The 19683-nt window shown below is 42.4% G+C and overlaps 1 protein-coding gene across 2 annotated transcripts; it reads left to right on the top strand.

The window, feature by feature from the left end:
- Positions 1 to 3749: 3749 nt before the first annotated feature.
- Positions 3750 to 17991, top strand: LOC115174766 (uncharacterized). Of its 2 annotated transcripts, none has more exons than XM_029733624.1 (8): positions 3750 to 4050; positions 4320 to 4599; positions 4756 to 4834; positions 4971 to 5055; positions 10895 to 10938; positions 11057 to 11120; positions 17105 to 17378; positions 17616 to 17991. In XM_029733624.1, exons 2-8 carry the CDS (start codon positions 4329 to 4331, stop codon positions 17723 to 17725), a joined length of 927 nt encoding a protein of 308 aa, XP_029589484.1. In that variant the 5' UTR covers positions 3750 to 4050; positions 4320 to 4328; the 3' UTR covers positions 17726 to 17991. The 2 variants fall into 2 exon arrangements, with proteins under 2 accessions (XP_029589484.1, XP_029589495.1); XM_029733635.1 differs by having other exon boundaries at positions 3751 to 4050; positions 4439 to 4599.
- Positions 17992 to 19683: the final 1692 nt, after the last annotated feature.

Below are 19683 nucleotides of genomic sequence, written 5' to 3'. Positions count from 1 at the left end.
CTTAAGCCATTTTCTACAATTTGGAAGTATGTTTGGGGTCATTGTCCAATTGGAAGACCAATTTGCGACCAAGCTTTAACTTCCTGACTGATGTCTTGAGATGTTGCTTCAATATATCCACATCATTTTCCTACCTCATGATGCCATCTATTTTGTGAAGTGCACCAGTCCCTCCTGCAGCAAAGCACCCCCACAACATGATGCTGCCACCCCAGTGCTTCATGGTTGGGATGGTGTTCTTCGGCTTGCAAGCATCCCCCTTTTCCTCCAAACATAACGATGGTCATTATGGCCAAACAGTTCTATTTTTGTTTCATCAGACCAGATTACATTTCTCCAAAAAGTACGATCTTTGTCCCCATGTGCAGTTGCAAACCGTAGTTTGGCTTTTTTATGACGTTTTTTGAGCAGTGGCTTCTTCCTTGCTGAGCGGCCTTTCAGGTTATGACGATATAGGACTTGTTTTACTGTGGATATAGATACTTTTGTACCGGTTTCCTCCTGCATCTTCACAAGGTCCTTTGCTGTTCTGGAATTGATTTGCACTTTTCGCACCAAAGCACGTTCAACTCTAGGAGACAGAACGCGTCTCCTTCCTGAGCGGTATGACGGCTGCGTGGTCCCATGGTGTTTATACTTGCGTACTATTGTTTGTACAAATGAACGTGGTACCTTCAGGCTTTTGGAAATTTCTCCCAAGGATGAACCAGACTTGTGGAGGTCTCCAAGTTTCTTTCTGAGGTCTTGGCTGATTTCTTTTGATTTCCCCATGATGTCAAGCAAAAAAGCACTGAGTTTGAAGGTAGGCCTTGAAATACATCCATAGGTACACCTCCGATTGACTCAAATGATGTCAATTAGCCTATCAGAAGCTTCTAAAGCCATGACATCATTTTCTGGGATTTTCCAAGCTGTTTAAAGGCACAGTCAATTTAGTGTATGTAAACTTCTGACCCACTGGAATTGTGATACAGTATAAGTGAAATAATCTGTCTGTAAACAATTGTTGGAAAAATTTGTTGTGTCATGCACAAAGTAGATTCCCTAACAGACTTGCCAAAAGTATAGTTTGTTTACAAGAAATGTGTGGAGTGGTTGAAAATCGAGTTTTAATGACTCCAAAAAGTATTTGATCCCCTGCTGATTTTGTACGTTTGCCCACTGATAAAGAAATTATCAGTCTATAATTTTAATGGTAGGTTTATTTGAACAGTGAGAGACAGAATAACAACAAAAATATCCAATATGTAAGTGTATGTAAACTTCCGACTTCAACTGTATGTGGGTGTATAATTTACTTCCAATATGTCACAGGAAAACATTGTAGAATAATTTGCCCGTCTCCAGTGTGGTCTATGTGTCTGCGTGACACGCAGCCGAGCTGAAGTCTAGCTGGTAGCCGTAGAGCCAGTTAGGCGCCATCTGCCCTGACTCCCTCCCTGCTTCTCATGTCCATGGGAGGGGCGCCAGCTGTGTGGTGAGTACTCATGCTCTCCCCCCCTCTCTCAAACAGACAGTCTGTCATGCTCTCTTTCCGTCAATGTGATAACACCGCATCACATCCAATCTCATCAAATAAAACTCCATCTATCGCATCGCATTTCCTCTGAGCTAGCCAGGGCCCCATACCAAAACAACACACATGGATGCATGAAGAGATTTCTAGGTGAGTGTATTAGGGCTGTTGAGGAGGAATGGATGTATATTACATGCATCGTCCATCATTTTTTGTGCCTGAATTCACCCGCCGGTTGGATCAGAAACTGACAAACAGACAAGCCAGCTCATCCCTCTACTTCACTCACACTGCCATGGAAGGCCTCCCTCACTCTGCAGTGGTGGATAATGCTGAGGAAATAGAAGTAAATTGAGCCAACAGGTCTAGGCACAGTGCTGCTATCCCACTGGGCACAGACTGGTTGAATCAATGTTGTTTTTACGTAATTTCAATGAAATTACGTTGATCAATGTGGAATAGATGTTGAATTGATGTCCGTGCCCAGTGGGATTGTACAGCCACCTTTCTCCCCCAGGGGGAGGGGCGCAGAGAGAATACCACCCCCATTTGTTCCATTATTGCCACCCTTTTACCATTCCCTCCTTTCTTCATAAGGCATGTCACGCAGCATAATGAGGCAGAACTTTTTCAAAGGATTTGAAAAAGCACCCAAAAGGACCAAAAAGAATCTCTTCAGAGTGGAGGGGTGGAGTGGAAGCACTCGGGGTAAAGATGCCCAGGGAAGGCTTTATTCTTTTGTAATTGACATGCTGAAGTCAGAGACTTGCCGGGGTATTTTGTTTTTATTATTTGCAAAGCCGTGACTACACTGCATATCTGGTACTGCTTTAAATCCCTATTTCCCCCGGCCTAGCTTATCAGCCGTGATAATAGAGTTAGAAGTTAACTGTGACCTCAGTACCTTTATTCCCTCTTTGTTGCTACACCTGCCGCTGTTTTTAGATTTGATCTTCTCACAAGATTTTCTCTTTCATCATGGTGACTGACCACTTTCTTCCTGCGTAAGAGGGGAGATAAAGCAAGCTAGAAACAGTATGCAACGGACAAAACATTTCTGACTGTCTATCTCTGACCTTGATCACACACACAGTTTAAAGGTGCAATATTTTCCATTATCACAAATATTATATTTTCAGCTGTTTGAAGCTGGTGTACAAAACCAGAAGTAAAAGATGCAAAAACTAAATTTAAGAACGAGAAACATAGAAATAGCGCACATAGAACAGATCTACCACATCTTAGACTTGCTTTCGATGACAAAGTCAGATCTATAACTCACATTTCTATGTGAATTTGGTAAGGTAGCCCAAAAAGTTACATATTGCAACTTTAATTATAATTACTCCACTGCATCACAGATTTACTGATGAAGTTACATAATAATACATATCTAATTGCTCTTCCTGTGATTCAGAAACAGAAAGCAGCCCAACAAATAAAGCTCAATGTTTATCCCAGCTAAAATTATCATCTGTGGTAGGAGTGTCGGTAGGCCTAGGTAGAATAACAGCTGTGGTAGATGGCACCATCTAGTGTTCACTAATGATGTAACATCACACTGTAAACTTCACACAAGCTAGAACTTGACCAGAGGTTCTCAACCTTTTTCGGTTACAGTACCACCAAGTCACAAGTTGTTGGTGGCACCTTAATTGGGGAGGACGGGCTCATAGTAATGGCTGGAAAGCAATTAATGGCATGGTATCAAATACATCAAACACATGGTTTCATGTTGTTGATACCATGCTATTTACTCCATTCAAGCCGTTATTATGAGCCATCCTCCCTTCAGCAGCCTTCTGTGCACCAAGTACATTTTTCTCATCCCAGAGAACCCCTCAAGTACCCCCTCATGTGCATTTTACCAGTAAGCCTAGGTCTCACCACTCATCGTTACTGGGCAAATTCAACCTCACGAAGGCTGATTTAGATTCATTTCTTTCCACCTCTTTCTTTCTACTCCTTTCCTCTTTTGACTTCACCCTTCACCCCTCCCACTTACAAGTAAAGTGCTTGACCTGATATTTACTAGAGTAATATAGAGTAATATTCACTCTCTCTCTCCCAAGACTCTCTCTTCTTCTATCCTATAACCTCTCCTGTCTCTGCCTCTTCGACCCTACTCTCTTCCCTTTCCGCATCCTTTGACTCTTACTGTCTCCTTTCCCCACTTCCGGTTCGACCCCCCCCCCCCCCCCCCCTTCCTGCTCTGTGGCTGAGTGACTCACTGCGTGCTCACAGAATAGGCTGGGGGCAGCTGAGCGAAAAATGGGGGGAAACTAAACTTCTGGCCACTACCCCTCTCTAACTTTTCTTCCTATGTATCCACTGCTAAAGCCACTTACTATCACTCTAAATTTCAAGCTTCTGCTTTAAATCCTGGGAAACTCTTTTCAACTTTCTCCTCCCTAGAATCAGTGGTGAGAAGCTGCTCATACCTACTGCCTTTCAGTTTGAGTATTAGTCAGCGTTTCACGTTCTAGAGGAACACAACGACTATAGGAAAAGCTAACATTTCTGTTACCAGAAAGGTAAGAATAACATAATTGTATTTAATTTTTTTATTTTTTTGGGGGGGGGGGTTAACTTTGCCTATCTTGGTCAGTGCAATAATAGGCTAGTTGATTAGTAGGAAAATCAACATAAGCAGCAAAATAATGATTTAACAATCAACCAACATAGAAATATTTCCAAGGAAATAGATATATTTGTTTTCATAGTTCCTCAATTATCATGCTCACCGCCACAGGCTTACCTAGTACAAATAAATATATTGTTATACTGTTCTGATTATGTCTAGCGATCTAAAATGGCGAATGTTCCCGAACTGCTGCTGGGGAGTTTTCAGCACCTGGATTCAGGTGAGCTGGAGACATTTCAGTGGTGCTTAAAGGGGCATGTGTTGGATGGATTTTGTAGCATTCCAAAGAGCCAGCTGGAGAATGCTAACAGACAGGTCACAGTGGATAAGATGGTGGAGAGTTACAGCAATGAGGGAGCTGTGCAAATCACACTGGATATCCTGAGGAAAATGGGCCTGAACAATCTCTCAGAAAATTTGGAGAAGAACTACAAAGCAGGTAATACAGAAGTTTATAGAACTGGTTTGGAGATATCTGTATTGACTGACTGAAGAAAGTTTGAAAGTGGCTTTATTAGTAGAGCTAAACCTAAGGAATCTTTTCTTTTAGTGCAGTGATTCTCAATAATGCTTACCATATCATGTTATTATGTAGCAATCTCTCGGAAGCGGTTCTGGAAGCAGGCTGAGAGGGATGAACTGAATGAGGAGGTCCCAAGCTGCTCATATGAAATGTGAGAGAAGATTGATATTAACAGCTATTTAGGTCATGTACAGCATACTTTTTCTGAACTGATGTCATGAATACAGGAGCGCATGTTGTGGTGGTGTAGGGGAGCAGAGCAGTGATTGACTGTTTCCTGTGTCCAGGTCATCTGTGTCTGATGGGAAGCGTGGTCGTCTGATGTCTGTGACCTCTAGGCTGGGGGAAGAGCTGGAGGATCTGGGCAAGAAGGTAAGCCTAGTGCCATTTCCGAGGGGTCAAATGTAATTCTGAATAAACCACATATCTAGATCCCAGTATTCTCTGCTGACTGCTATATACATAATGCAGTGTGTGTGTCTGATGGCGCCGATAGAGATGGCAGCTTCACTTCTAGTCCTTAGGAAACTGTGCGGTATTTTGTTCTTTATGTATTATTTATGACATTGTTAGCCCAGAAAACCTGTTATTCCATACAACCGGGAAGAACTATTGGATATTAGAGAGACGTCAACTTACCAGCACAACCAGCACTACGACCAGGAATACGACTTTCCCAAAGCAGATCCTTTGTCTGCACCTCCCAGGGCATTTGAACTGATTCCAGAGGCCGACCCAAAACAACGCCGCCGGAGGAGAGGGTGCCAGAGCGCACACCACCCACCGCTCCCAAGTATATTACTCGCTAATGTCCAGTCCCTAGTTAACAAAGTCGACGAATTCTGGGCAAGAGTTGCTTTCCAAAGAGATATCTGGGATTGTAACATACTCTGTTTCACGGAAACATGGCTAGCTGGGGACATGCTGTCGGAGTCCATACAGCCAACAGGACTTTCAGTGCATCGCGCCGACAGGAATAAACATCTCTCCAGTAAGAAGAAGGTCGGGGTGTATGTTTCATGATTAACGACTCATGGTATAATTGTAATAACATACAGGAACTCAAGTCCTTTTGTTCACATGGCCTAGAATTCCTCACAATCAAATGCTGACCATATTATCTTCCAAGAGAACTCTCCTCGGTTATCGTCACAGCCATGTATATCCCCTCGCAAGCGGATACCAAGACGGCCATCAAGGAACTTCACTGGACTTTAAGCAAACTGGAAACCATATATCCTGAGGCTGCATTTATTGTAGCTGGGGATTTTAACAAAGCTAATTTGAGAACAAGGCTAACTAAATTCTATCAGCATATCGATTGCTGTACACGAGCAATTAACACGCTCGACCATTGCTACTCTAACTTCCGTGATGCATACAAGGCCCTCCTCCGCCCTCCTTTTGGCAAATCTGACCATGACTCCATCTTCCTCCCCTCCTATAGACAGAAACTAAAACAGGAAGCGCCTGTGCTTAGGCCTATCCAATGCTGTTCTGACCAATTGGATTCCACGCTTGGAATCCAATTGCTTCGATCACGTGGACTGGGATATGTTCCGGGTAGCCTCAGATAAGAACATTGACGTATATGCTGACTCAGTGAGCGAGTTATAAGGAAGTGTATAGAAGATGTTGTACCCACGGTGACTATTAAAACCTTCCCTAACCAGAAACCGTGGATTGATGGCAGCATTATGCTGAAAGCGCATACCACCGCGTTTAATCATGGCAAGGAGACTGGAAATATGACCGAATACAAAATAGTGTAGTTATTCCCTCTGTAAGGCAATCAAACAAGCAAAGTGTCAGTATAGAGACAAAGTGGAGTTGCATTTCAATGGCTCAAACACGAGACGTATGTGGCAGGGTCTACAGACAATCACGGATTACAAAAAGAAAACCAGCCCCGTCGCGGACATCGACGTCTTGCTTCCAGACAAATTAAACAACTTCTTTGCACGCTTTGAGGACAATACAGATCCACCGACACGGCCCGCTACCAAAGACTGTGGGCTCTCCATCTCAGTGTCCGACGTGAGTAAAACATTTAAACGTGTTAACACTCGCAACGGCATCCAGACGTCATCCCTGGCCGTGTCCTCAGAGCATGCGCAGACCAGCTGGCTGGTGTGTTTACGGACATATTCAATCAATCGCTAACCCAGTCTGCTGTCCCCACATGCTTCAAGATGGCCACCATTGTTCCTGTTCCCAAGAAAGCTAAGGTAACTGAACCAAATGACTATCGCCCCGTAGCAAACACTTCTGTCATCATGAAGTGCTTTGAGAGACTAGTCAAGGATCACATCACCTCCACCCTACCTGTCACCTTAGACCCACTTCAATTTGCTTACCACCCCAATAGGTCCACAGATGATGCAATCGCCATCACACTGCAAACTGCCCTATCCCACCTGGACAAGAGGAATACCTACGTAAGAATGCTGCAGCTCAGCATTCAACACCATTGTACCCTCCAAACTCATCATTAAGTTTGAGACCCTGGGTCTCAACCCTGCCCTGTGCAACTGGGTCCTGGACTTCCTGACGGGCCGCCCCCATGTGGTGAAGGTAGGAAACAACATGTCCCCTCCGCTGATCCTCAACACTGGGGCCCCACAAGGGTGCGTTCTCAGCCCCCTCCTGTACTCCCTGTTCACCCACGACTGCGTGGCCATGCACACCTCCAACTCAATCATCAAGTTTGCAGACGACACAACAGTGGTAGGCTTGATTACCAACAATGACAAGACAGCCTACAAAGGAGGTGAGGGCCCTCGGAGTGTGGTGTCAGGAAAATAACCTCTCACTCAATGTCAGCAAAACAAAAGAGATGATCATTGACTTCAGGAAACAGCAAAGGGAGCACCCCCCTATCCAACATCGACAGGACAGCAGTGGAGAAGGTGGAAAGTTTTAAGTTCCTCGGTGTTCATATCACCGACAAACTGAAATGGTCCACGCACACAGACAGTGTGGTGAAGAAGGCGCAACAGCGCCTCTTCAACCTCAGGAGGCTGAAAAAATGTGGCTTGTCACCGAAAACCCTCACTAACTTTTACAGGTGCACAATTGAGAGCATCCTGTCGGGCTGTATCACCGCCTGGTATGGCAATTGCACCGCCCACAACCGCAAGGCTTTCCAGAGGGTGGTGCGGTCTGCACAACACATCACCAGGGGCAAACTACCTGCCCTCCAGGACACCTGGATCATCAAGGACAATAAACACCCGAGCCACTGCCTGATCACCCCGCTTCCAACCAGAAGGTGAGGTCAGTAAAGGTGCATCAAAGCTGGGACAGAGAGATTGAAAAACAGCTTCTATCTCAAGGCCATCAGATTGTTAAACAGCCACCACTAGCACAAAGAGGCGGCTGCCTACCTACAGACTTGATGTCATCGGCCACTTTAATAAATGGAATACTAGTCATTTTAATAATGCCACTTTAAGAATGTTTACATATCTCACATTACTCATCTCATATGTATCTAATGTATACTGTATCCGTCATTATCTATTCTTTACTATCTATTGCAGCTTAGCCGCTCTGTCACTGCTCATCCATATATTATACTTATATATTCTTACCCCGTTCCTTTACTAGATTGTGTGTATTAGGTTTTGTTATGGAATTTGTTAGACATTAGGTTTTGTTGTGGAATTGTTAGATATTACCTGTTAGATACTGGTGCACTGTCCAATCTAAACTCAGCAAAAAAAGAAACATCCTCTCACTGTCAACTGTGTATTTTCAGAAAACTTAACATATATATATATATATATATATATATATATACCCTGCTCAAAAAATAAAGGGAACACTTAAACAACACAAAGTCAATCACACTTCTGTGAAATCAAACTGTCCACTTAGGAAGCAACACTGATTGACAATACATTTCACATGCTGTTGTGCAAATGGAATAGGCAACAGGTGGAAATTATAGGCAATAGGCAAGACACCCCCAATAAAGGAGTGGTTCTGCAGGTGGGGACCACAGACCACTTCTCAGTTCCTATGCTTCCTGGCTGGTCACTTTTGAATGCTGGCGGTGCTTTCACTCTAGTGGTAGCATGAGACGGAGTCTACAACCCACACAAGTGGCTCAGGTAGTGCAGCTCATCCAGGATGGCACATCAATGCGAGCTGTGGCAAGAAGGTTTGTTGTGTCTGTCAGCGTAGTGTCCAGAGCATGGAGGCGCTACCAGGACAGTACAGCAGGAGACGTGGAGGAGGCCGTAGGAGGGCAACAACCCAGCAGCAGGACCGCTACCTCCGCCTTTGTGCAAGGAGGAGCAGGAGAAGCACTGCCAGAGCCCAGCAAAATGACCTCCAGCAGGCCACAAATGTGCATGTCTCTGGCCATCCGCCACCTCATCAGGAGCATGCCCAGGCGTTGTAGGGAGGTCATACAGGCACGTGGAGGCCACACACACTACTGAGCCTCATTTTACTTGTTTTAAGGACATTACATTAAAGTTGGATCAGCCTGTAGTGTGGTTTTCCACTTTAATTTTGAGTGTGATTCCAAATCCAGACCTCCATGGGTTGATAAATTGGATTTCCATTGATTATTTTGTGTGATTTTTTTGTCAGCACATTCAACTATGTAAAGAAAAAAGTATTTAACAACATTATTTCTTTCATTCAGATCTAGGATGTGTTGTTTAAGTGTTCCCTTTATTTTTTTGAGCAGTATATTTGTATGAACATAATAAGATTCAACAACTGAGAACTAAACTGAACAAGTTCCACAGACATGTGACTAACAGAAATTGAATAATGTGTCCCTGAACAAAGGGGTAAAAAAGTAACAGTCAGGATCTGGTGTGGCCACCAGCTGCATTAAGTACTGCGGTGCATCTCCTCCTCATGGGCTGCACCAGATTTGCAAGTTTTTGCTGTGAGATGTTACCCCACTCTTCCACCAAGGCACCTGCAAGTTCCCAGACCTTTCTGGGGGAAATGGCCCTAGCCCTCACCCTCCGTTCCAACAGGTCCCAGACGTGCTCAATGGGATTGAGATCTGGGCTTTTTGCTGGCCATGGCAGAACACTGACATTCCTGTCTTGCTGGAAATCACGCAGAGAACGAGCAGTATGGCTGGTGGCATTCTCATGCTGGAGGGTCATGTCAGGATGAGCCTGCAGGAAGTGCACCACATGAGGGAGGAGGATGTCTTCCCTGTAACGCACAGCGTTGAGATTTCCTGCAATGACAACAAGCTCAGTCCGATGATGCTGTGACACACCGCCCCAGACCATGACGGACCCTCCACCTCCAAATCGATCCCGCTCCAGAGTACAGTCCTCGGTGTAAGGCTCATTCAATCTGACCATCACCCCTGGTGAGACAAAACCGCGACTCGTCAGTGAAGAGCCCTTTTTGCCAGTCCTGTCTGGTCCAGTGACGGTGGGTTTGTGCCCATAGGCGACATTGTTGCCGGTGATGTCTGGTGAGGACCTGCCTTACAACAGGCCTACAAGCCCTCAGTCCAGCCTCTCTCTGCCTATTGTGGACAGTCTGAGCACTGATGGGGGGATTGTGCGTTCCTGGTGTAACTCAGGCAGTTGTTGTTGCCATCCTGTACCTGTGATGTTCGGATGTACCAATCCTGTGCAGGTGTTGTTACACGTGGTCTGCCACTGTGAGGACAATCAGCTGTCCATCCTGTCTCCCTGTAGCGCTGTCTTAGGCGTCTGACAGTAGGGACATTGCAATTTATTGCCCTGGCCACATCTGCAGTCCTCATGCCTCCTTGCAGCATGCCTAAGGCACGTTCACGCAGATGAGCAGAGACCCGGGGCATCTTTCTTTTGGTGTTTTTCAGAGTCAGTAGAAAGGCCTCTTTAGTGTCCTAAGTTTTCATAACTGTGACCTTAATTGCCTACCGTCTGTAAGTTGTTAGTGTCTTAACGACCGTTCCACAGGTGCATGTTCATTAATTGTTTATGGTTCATTGAACAAGCATGGGAAACAGTGTTTAAACCCTTTACAATGAAGATCTGTGAAGTTATTTGGATTTTTATGAATTATCTTTGATAGACAGGGTCCTAAAAAAGTAACTTTTCTTTTTTTGCTGAGTTTAGAAGCATATGTATTTCTCTACACTTGCAATAATATCTGCTAACCATGTGTATGTGAACAATCAACTTTGATTTGATTTTGTGTGTGTGTGTGTGTGTGTGTGTGTGTGTGTGTGTAGACACAGGCTGAGTGGGATGAGCTGATCAGGGACTCATCTGGAATGTAAGTGTATCCGAATATTATTTTCCTGAGCTAAGTGAAAGAAATACAGCATGATGAGGTGGTGTAGGGGAGCAATGTGTGACTTGACTGTTTTGGTGTCTTGGTTGGCCCCGTCTAGGGTGGAGCATAATCAACTGGAGATCACTAGGCTGATGGAGAAGCAGAAGGAACTGATCATGAAGGTAAGACTTGGCCATGTCTGAGGTGTCAAACATAATTGTGAGTCAACCACATACAGGAAGTGCAGTATGCTACACCATATGTGCTTGTGTGTGTGTGTGTGTGTGTGTGTGTGTGTGTGTGTGTGTGTGTGTGTGTGTGTGTGTGTGTGTGTGTGTGTGTGTGTGTGTGTGTGTGTGTGTGTGTGTGTGTGTGTGTGTGTGTGTGTGTGTGTGTGTGTGTGTGTGTGTGTGTGTGTGTCAGTGACGTGAGGTGAGGTCGGTGGCTGGGTATGCACCTTCTATTATCAAAGCCAGATTTATTCATAAATAAACTTTGCTGAAGCCCAAGTTCACCATACAACATACACAGTTGAAGTCGGAAGTTTACATACACCTTAGCCAAATACATTAAACTCAGTTTTTCACAATTCCTGACATTTAATCCTAGTAAAAATTCCCTGTCTTAGGTCAGTTAAGATCACCACTTTAATTTTAAGAATGTGAAATGTCAGAATTATAGTAGAGAGAATGATTTATTTCAACTTTTATTTCTTTCATAACATTCCCAGTGGGTCAGAAGTTTACATACACTAGTATTTGGTAGCGTTGTCATTATTTTACTTGGGTCAAACGTTTCGGGTAGCCTTCTACAAGCTTCCCACAATAAGTTGGGTGAATTTTGGCCCATTCCTCCTGACAGAGCTGGTGTAACTGAGTCAGGTTTGTAGGCCTCCTTGCTCACACATGCTTTTTCAGTTCGGCCCACACATTTTCTACAGGATTGATGTCAGGGCTTTGCGATGGCCACTCCAATACCTTGACTTTGTTGTCCTTAAGCCATTTTGCCACAACTTTGGAAGTATGCTTGGGGTCATTGTCCATTTGGAAGACCCATTTGCGACCAAGCTTTAACTTCCTGACTGATGTCTTGAGATGTTGCTTCAATATATCCACATAATTTTCCTTCCTCATGATGCTATTTATTTTGTTGAGTTCAACAGTCCCTCCTGCAGCAAAGCACCCCCACAATAGGATGCTGCCACCCCTGTGCTTCACGGTTGGGATGGCGTTCTTTGGCTTGCAAGCCTCCCCCTTTTCCTCCAAACATAACGATGGTCATTATGGCCAAACAGTTCTATTTTTGTTTCATCAGACCAGAGGACATTTCTCCAAAAAGTACGATCTTTGTCGCCATGTGCAGTTGCAAACCATAGTCTGTCTTTTTTATGGCAGTTTTGGAGCAGTGGCTTCTTCCTTGCTGAGCGGCCTTTCAGGTTATGTCGATATAGGACAAGTTTTACTGTGGATATAGATACTTTTGTACCTGTTTTCTCCAGCGTCTTCACAAGGTCCTTTGCTGATGTTCTGAGATTGATTTTCACTTTCGCACCAAAGTACGTTCATCTCTAGGAGACAGAACACGTTTCCTTCCTGAGTGGTATAACGGCTGCGTGGTCCCATGGTGTTTATACTTGCGTACTATTGTTTGTACAGATGAACGTGGTACCTTCAGGCGTTTGCAAATGCTCCCAAGGATGAACCAGACTTGTGGAGGTCTCCATTTTTTTCCTGAGGTCTTGGCTGATTTCTTTTGAGGCACTGAGTTTGAAGGTAGGCCTTGAAATACATCCACAGGTACACCTCCAATTGACTAAAATGATGTCAATTAGACTATCAGAAGCTTCTAAAGCCATGACATCATTTTCTGGAATTTTCCAAGGTGTTTAAAGGCACAGTCATTAGTGTATGTAAACTTCTCACCCACTGGAATTGTGATACAGTGAATTATAAGTGAAATAATCTGTCAGTAAATAATTGTTGGAAAAATGACTTGTGTCGTGCACAAAGTAGATGTCCTAACCAACTTGCCAAAACTATAGTTTGTTAACAAGGAATTTGTGGAGTGGTTGAAAAACGAGTTTTATTGACTCCAACCTAAGTGTATGTAAACGTCCGACTTCAATTGTAGCTCCAACAACCAGAGTGATATACACTCGTAGGCTATTAACTGAAATTGACAAACAGTTTTCACTAAATGAAGGCCTAAATACTAATGTTGCCAAGGTACACAAGCGATAGCCTCCAATGCCCCCATATTTTATATCATCTGACAAAATGACACTGCTCAACTCAGCTCAGTCATAAACATTACATCAAAATTGTTGAAGGTTCTAACGAAATGTCCATATCAACAATCGAAATGACTGAAAAAGTGTCTCATCAAAACGAAATTCTAGATTGATAAATCAAACACCAACATGAAAAACAAATGTTAGGTTCTGAACAATCTCAGTAAAAACTCAAATGGACAACTAGAAAAAGCTCAATCCAAGTTTATTCACCCACTGGATCATACAGCTGCAAAGACAAAGCATGATTACATAAGCACATATATTTATGACCTTCTAATAAGCGTGGTCAATTCCTTACACATCTAGACAACCAATCCATCTCTGTTGCTAGGCAGGAATTTAATTGGTTCCTCTCACTGGTGTAGTCACAGCCCTGCCTGTTATTAAAACCTTTGTGGGTGTGGAATGCATGCGTGAGATAGTACTACAGTAGGAGAGACATTGTGGTGGGCCTCCCAGAGGTTTCTTCATCTGTTGATTTAATCTCGAGGCGCATTCCTCACTCCTCCATATTTCTGCAGCCGGCCTGCCTTATCAGAGACTAACAATTGCCTTTCACCTCTCTCCTCAGAAACCCCGGGAGCAGAACATGAAACATCTGCTCTCCGTAACTTTCCGTATTCCTAGTTCCCATCTACCCTTCATTGACCCCAACATATACATTCTTTATACATCTAAAGTCATTGATGCGTTATAGTATGGTAACATGATCCAGTACATTTCAAGCTAGAGTCTAACACAAAGCAATGGGCACGGTATAAACAGATGATCAGTAAATGAAACAAAATGACAGATATTAAGCAATAGATAAGCCGACATAGTGCATTGAAAGAAAGGGCATTATCAAGGTAAACAAAGCAAACTCAACCAAACAATGGCGAAAATTAGGATAGTAAGCTACAAAGGAAAATCTTCTAGAAAGGTAGCTGAGTCCGGGGCCAGGATTCAGCACTGCTGAACGGACACCCATCTACACACAATACCCCATAATGACAACGTGAAAACATATTTTTATATTGAAAATGTAATACAGAAATATCTCATTTACATAGTAATGAATAGTCTTGAGTCAATACATGTTAAAATCCCCTTCGGCAGTGATTACACCTGTGAGTCTTTCTGGGTAAGTCTCTAAGAGCCTTGCACACCTGGATTGTACAATATTCTCTGTCAAATTGGTTGTTGATCATTGCGAGACAATGATTTTCAAGTCTTGCCATAGATTTTCAAGCAGATTTAAGTCAAAACTGAAACTCGACCACTCAGGAACATTCACTGTCTTCTTGGTAAGCAACTCCAGTGTAGATTTGGCTTTGTGCTTCCCTTTATTGTCCTGCTGAAAGGTGAATTCATGTCCCAGTGTCTGGTGGAAAGTAGACTGAACCAAGTTTTCCTCTAGTGATTTTGCCTGTTCTTAGCTGCATTCTGTTTCTTTTATATCCTAAAAAAAACTCCCCAGTACTTAACGATTACAAGCATGCCCATAACATGATCCAGCCACCACTATGCTTGAAAATATGGAGAGCAGTACTCAGTAATGTGCTGTATTGTATTTGTCCCAAACATAACACTTTGTATTTAGAACAAAAAGTGAACATTTTTAACATATATTTTGCAGTATTACTCAGTCCCTCCAGGACTTTGCAAAATATTTTGGTGATTTCTGTGGTCAAAAATGCTTGATTTTGCGGAAGCTTTTCGGAAATTCTGCAATACATTTTGCAATGTTTTTTTTTCACGTTCATTCCATAAAAAGCAATAAAAAGTCATATGTGCTCAGTTTTAGGATGATTTTAAGCAGAATACATAATATAAAAACAATTACAAACATCTAAAGTGCTCAATTTTGTTTATTTTCCTGAACAAACAGCTCTGTCATAATCCACTCCCACATTCGTCCTAAGGGAGATAAAGAACAGAAAACAGAAAAATAGAGTATTGTGGTTGATATGTACTATTCCTTGTCTAAAAATGAAAGATTGTGCTTTTGTGATCCGTATTAAGTTTTACAGAGAGTTAAAGCTGTGGGACCTGTTCTGACATTCTCATATGATTCCAAGTGACTGTTGACTGTCGACTTTCTCTAGTTTCCAAAACCATTTGGAAATTGTTTCGCACGGTCTTTAGCTGTTATTTTTGTTGGCAAATGAGATTGATTTCTGTTCATTGTACTACCTGTCAGCCATCAACAGTCACCTATCATCTTCGCACGTGAATAAGCTGACAGCCCAGGGGGGAAAAAAACTGTTGACGCGTGGTTGGATTGGGCCATTTTCCACAGTAACAGTGCAGTAATTGGTCAAAATTACGAACCCGCTTTTGATTGGACCCTTTTATGCACTAAAAGTGCGGGAATTGGTCAAAATTACGAGCTCTCGCATAATATGCGCTGATTGGTTGATTTTGCATTGAATTATGCGATCGCGGAATCACGGAATCCTGGAGGGAATGATTACTTCAGTGATTTGTTGCAAAAAGGATGCATGTTTTGGAATATTTTATTCTGTTCAAGCTTCCTTCTTTTCACTCTGTCAATTAGGTTAGTATTGTGGCGTAACTACAATGTTGTTGATCCATCCTCAGTTTTCACCTATCACAGCCATTAATTAAACTCTGTAATTGTTTAAAAGTCACCATTGGCCTTATGATGAAATCCCTGAGCCGTTTTCTTCCTCTCTGGCAACTGAGTTAGGAAGGTCGCCTGTATCTTTGTAGTGACTGGGTGTACTGATACACCATCCCAAGTGTAATTAATAACTTCACCATGCTTTAAGGAATATTTAATGTTTGCTTTGAATACCAATAGGTTCCCTTCTTTGCGAGGCATTTGAAAACCTCCCTGGTCTTTGTGGTTTAATCTGTGTTTGAAATCCACTGCTCAACTGAGGGACCTTACAGATAATTGTGTGGGGTACAGAGATGAGTTAATCATGAAACAATGTTCAAACTATTATTGCACACAGAGTGAGTCCATGCAACTTATTATGTGACTTGTTAAGAACATTTTTACTCCTAGACTTATTTAGGTTTGTCATAACAAAGGGGTTGAATACATTTCAGCTTTGCATTTTTAACTAATTTGTAAAAATTTAGAAAAACTTAATTTCACTTTTATATTATGGGGTATTGTGTGTAGGCCAGTGATAAAAACAATCTCAACTCAATCCCAGGCTGTAACACAGCAACATCTGGAAAAATTCTAAGGCACTGTATATATATTATATATTTTGTAATTATGTGTTTTACATGACAGACGAAGAGCATACAGTGCCTTCGGAAAGTATTCAGACGCCTTGACTTTTTCCGACTGGGGCGAAGGTTCACCGTCCTACAGGACAACGACCCTAAGCACACAGCCAAGACAACGCAGGAGTGGCTTCGGGACAAGTCTCTGAATGTCCTTGAGTGGCCCAGCCAGAGCCTTGACTTGAACCCGATCGAACATCTCTGGAGAGACCTGAAAACAGCTGGGCAGCAACACACACAACAAAATCACACAAAAATAATCAATGGAAATCCAATTTATCAACCCATGGAGGTCTGGATTTGGAGTCACACTCAAAATTAAAGTGGAAAACCACACTACAGGCTGATCCAACTTTGATGTAATGTCCTTAAAACAAGTCAAAATGAGGCTCAGTAGTGTGTGTGGCCTCCACGTGCCTGTACTTTCCGAATGCACTGTATATTGGAGGGGGCGTTAGCCTACCCTGACTGCACGTCGCTGGTGTGTGTGTGTGTGTAAACATGTGCGGTACATTTTCTAAAGGCCATTTTTGGTTGTTATGTGCTGTTTGCAGCAGATTTTGTATGAGTCAGACCTATTTCTATATTGTTGTTAAATGGAGGAATCCCCCTGCTCTGTTGTTTCAGGAAACCCAGCTTGTTGAGTGTATGATAGTGTTTTTTCTGCAACGACTAAATGAAGTAAAGCTGCAGCAGTTTCAGTGGCACCTGACTAAGGGGAGGTTGGAAGTCTTCGATCCCATCCCAAAGGAACAGCTGAAGAAAGGTGACAGGAAAGACACAGTGGATAAGATGGTGGATAAGTACAGTCCTGACGGAGCTGTGAGAATCACAGTGAAGATTCTGAGAAAGATTAAGCGAAACGATCTCGCTGTTGAGTTAGAAAATAACTACAGAGAAGGTAACGAATTCAGTAGCTTCAATTTTGTTTATCGATACAGTATGTGTTGATTGACTTAAACCCTGTGTAACATTACACCATTATGAATGCACACGCACGCACGCACACACACACACACACACACCAGTTGTGTTGGTTACAGCAGGGTCACGTTGCAAGCCTGTTTCCTTTTCTGTAGTTTTGGTTCCGCATGAAACAAGGATGACACCAATTTCACTCCCTCTTTTCTCTCTTCAGCTGAGGGAGGAAAAGGATATGTTAATGGGGAAAGTCGATTGCTCCACTCAATCTCTGGCCACCTCTCTCCAACTCACCAGCAAAGCTCAGAACGGATGCCGCCAATCTAATGTTGCTGGAAATAAGAGCTTCAGTGTAAATTTGATTTTTTAAATGTTTTGTTTATTTATATTTAATAATTATGTGTTTTAAAAGACAGACGAAGAGCATTACATTCCTTAGTTAATTAAGAACTTAGGTGATCAAGGCAACATCTTATCACACAATCTTATGAGCTGATGTGGTGTCTGTTGGACACTGTTGGACACAAGCACAACATGTTTTATGAAGATGTACATACACTATTTACTGGCAGTAAAAGTGTCGCATAAGTAAATCATTTCATTATTTCTCAGTGTTTTAGAATTAGTTGCTTGTTATACAGTGGGGAGAACAAGTATTTGATACACTTCAGATTTTGCAGGTTTTCCTACTTACAAAGCATGGAGGTCTGTAATTTTTATCATAGGTACACTTCAACTGTGAGAGACGGAATCTAAAACAAAAATGCAATAAAATGCAAATGAATTACTTAAAAATAATACAAATGTGATTTTCTGGATTTTTGTTAAAAATATAAAAATTACAGACCTCTACATGTTTTGTAAGTAGGAAAACCTGCAAAATCGGCAGTGTATCAAATACTTGTTCTCCCCACTGTATGTGTGCCCGATGCCACCAATCATCTCTGATTCTCTGCTGGTACGCACAATGTCAAGTGCGGAATATTTAGTGTGGTCTCATTCAAATAATCCATAGCCTATAGCCTATACAAAGTGCATGCTCGGAGAAGCACAAATTATATTTCTAAGAAAATGTACTTCCTAAATATGGTAGGCTATTTACATTGACTGGAAATAAGTATTGATTGGCTACATTCATTTGTCTAGGCCTGTGAATCGTGGGCTACTCCTCCTGGATGTTATGCAAAACTTTGCAAGTCAAGGGAACATTTTCAGACAATCTATATGCACAAATTTGGAATTAAATGTTGATATGCTCGGGGCTAGTTGTCTGTCCCAGTGCCATAGATATAGGGAGTTTGACAAACCCTGTTTTAAATAAGAATTTTCATTTTATTTTCATGCTCGCACCAAGAGCTCAACCCGGAAGGTTGTAGGCTATAACGGATAAGGAGAGTGAGGTTGTCTGCTGTGGTCTGTGAACCCACAACCTTCCGGGCTGCAGCCCTGTGCGCTATCAAAAGTGCTATTGTAATCCTTGAAAGTACTGTTTGCTTTTAAAATAAGTAAAGGGTTCAATTGGGCTGTGTACTCCTAATAACCTCAATGTCTTAATATGTATTACTATAGTAACCACACTCATGAAATAGTATGAATTATCCTTTTATATTATTTTCTTTCAGGAGTAAAATTATTTCAATAATGACTTTATGCTGTGAAATACTCAATTTAACAATACAGATAATGAATCAACAATTAGTTCAATCAGTACAACAACAAAAAGTCCTAAGTTGTACACAAGCAGAACCATGAATTTGTCCAACGTAATACCTCTGGAGGATTTTACTTGCATGAAACAGTTCAGCGGTGATGAATTAGCTTCTCTAGGGTAGGGGGCAGTATTTTGACGTCCGGATGAAAGGCGTGCCCGTAGTAAACTGCCTGCTACTCAGGCTCAGAAGGTAGGATATGCATATTATTAGTAGATTTGGATAGAAAACACTGACGTTTCTAAAACTGTTTGAATGATGTCTGTGAGTATAACAGAACTCATATGGCAGGCAAAAACCTGAGAAAAATCCAACCAGGAAGTGTGGAAATCCAAGGTTTGTAGTTTTTCAAGTGATTGCCTATACAGTATACAGTGACTTAGGGTTAATTTTGCACTTCCTAAGGCTTCCACTAGATGTCAACAGTCTTTAGAACCTTGTTTCATGCTTCTACTGTTACTGGGGAGAGAATAAGAGCTGACTCAACAAGTGGACTGCCTGAGACCAATGAGTTGTTTACTGCGCAGTCACACAGGCGCGCCCTTCCTTCTTTTTCCTCTGTAATGAATACGCTAT

This window comes from Salmo trutta, chromosome 3 (assembly GCF_901001165.1).
Source record: "Salmo trutta chromosome 3, fSalTru1.1, whole genome shotgun sequence".
Taxonomy (NCBI): Eukaryota; Metazoa; Chordata; class Actinopteri; order Salmoniformes; family Salmonidae; genus Salmo; species Salmo trutta.
Note: the sequence above shows the minus strand (reverse complement) of the source record. Positions and strands in the feature narration are given on the sequence as shown.

Bases quoted from the DNA above. Each gene is read 5' to 3' on its own strand.
- LOC115174766 (XM_029733624.1), top strand. From the start codon at position 4,329: ATGGCGAATGTTCCCGAACTGCTGCTGGGGAGTTTTCAGCACCTGGAT. The intron at 4,600-4,755 runs GTAATACAGAAG...GTTATTATGTAG, and splicing joins GGAGAAGAACTACAAAGCAG to CAATCTCTCGGAAGCGGTTC. The intron at 4,835-4,970 runs GTGAGAGAAGAT...TCCTGTGTCCAG, and splicing joins CCAAGCTGCTCATATGAAAT to GTCATCTGTGTCTGATGGGA.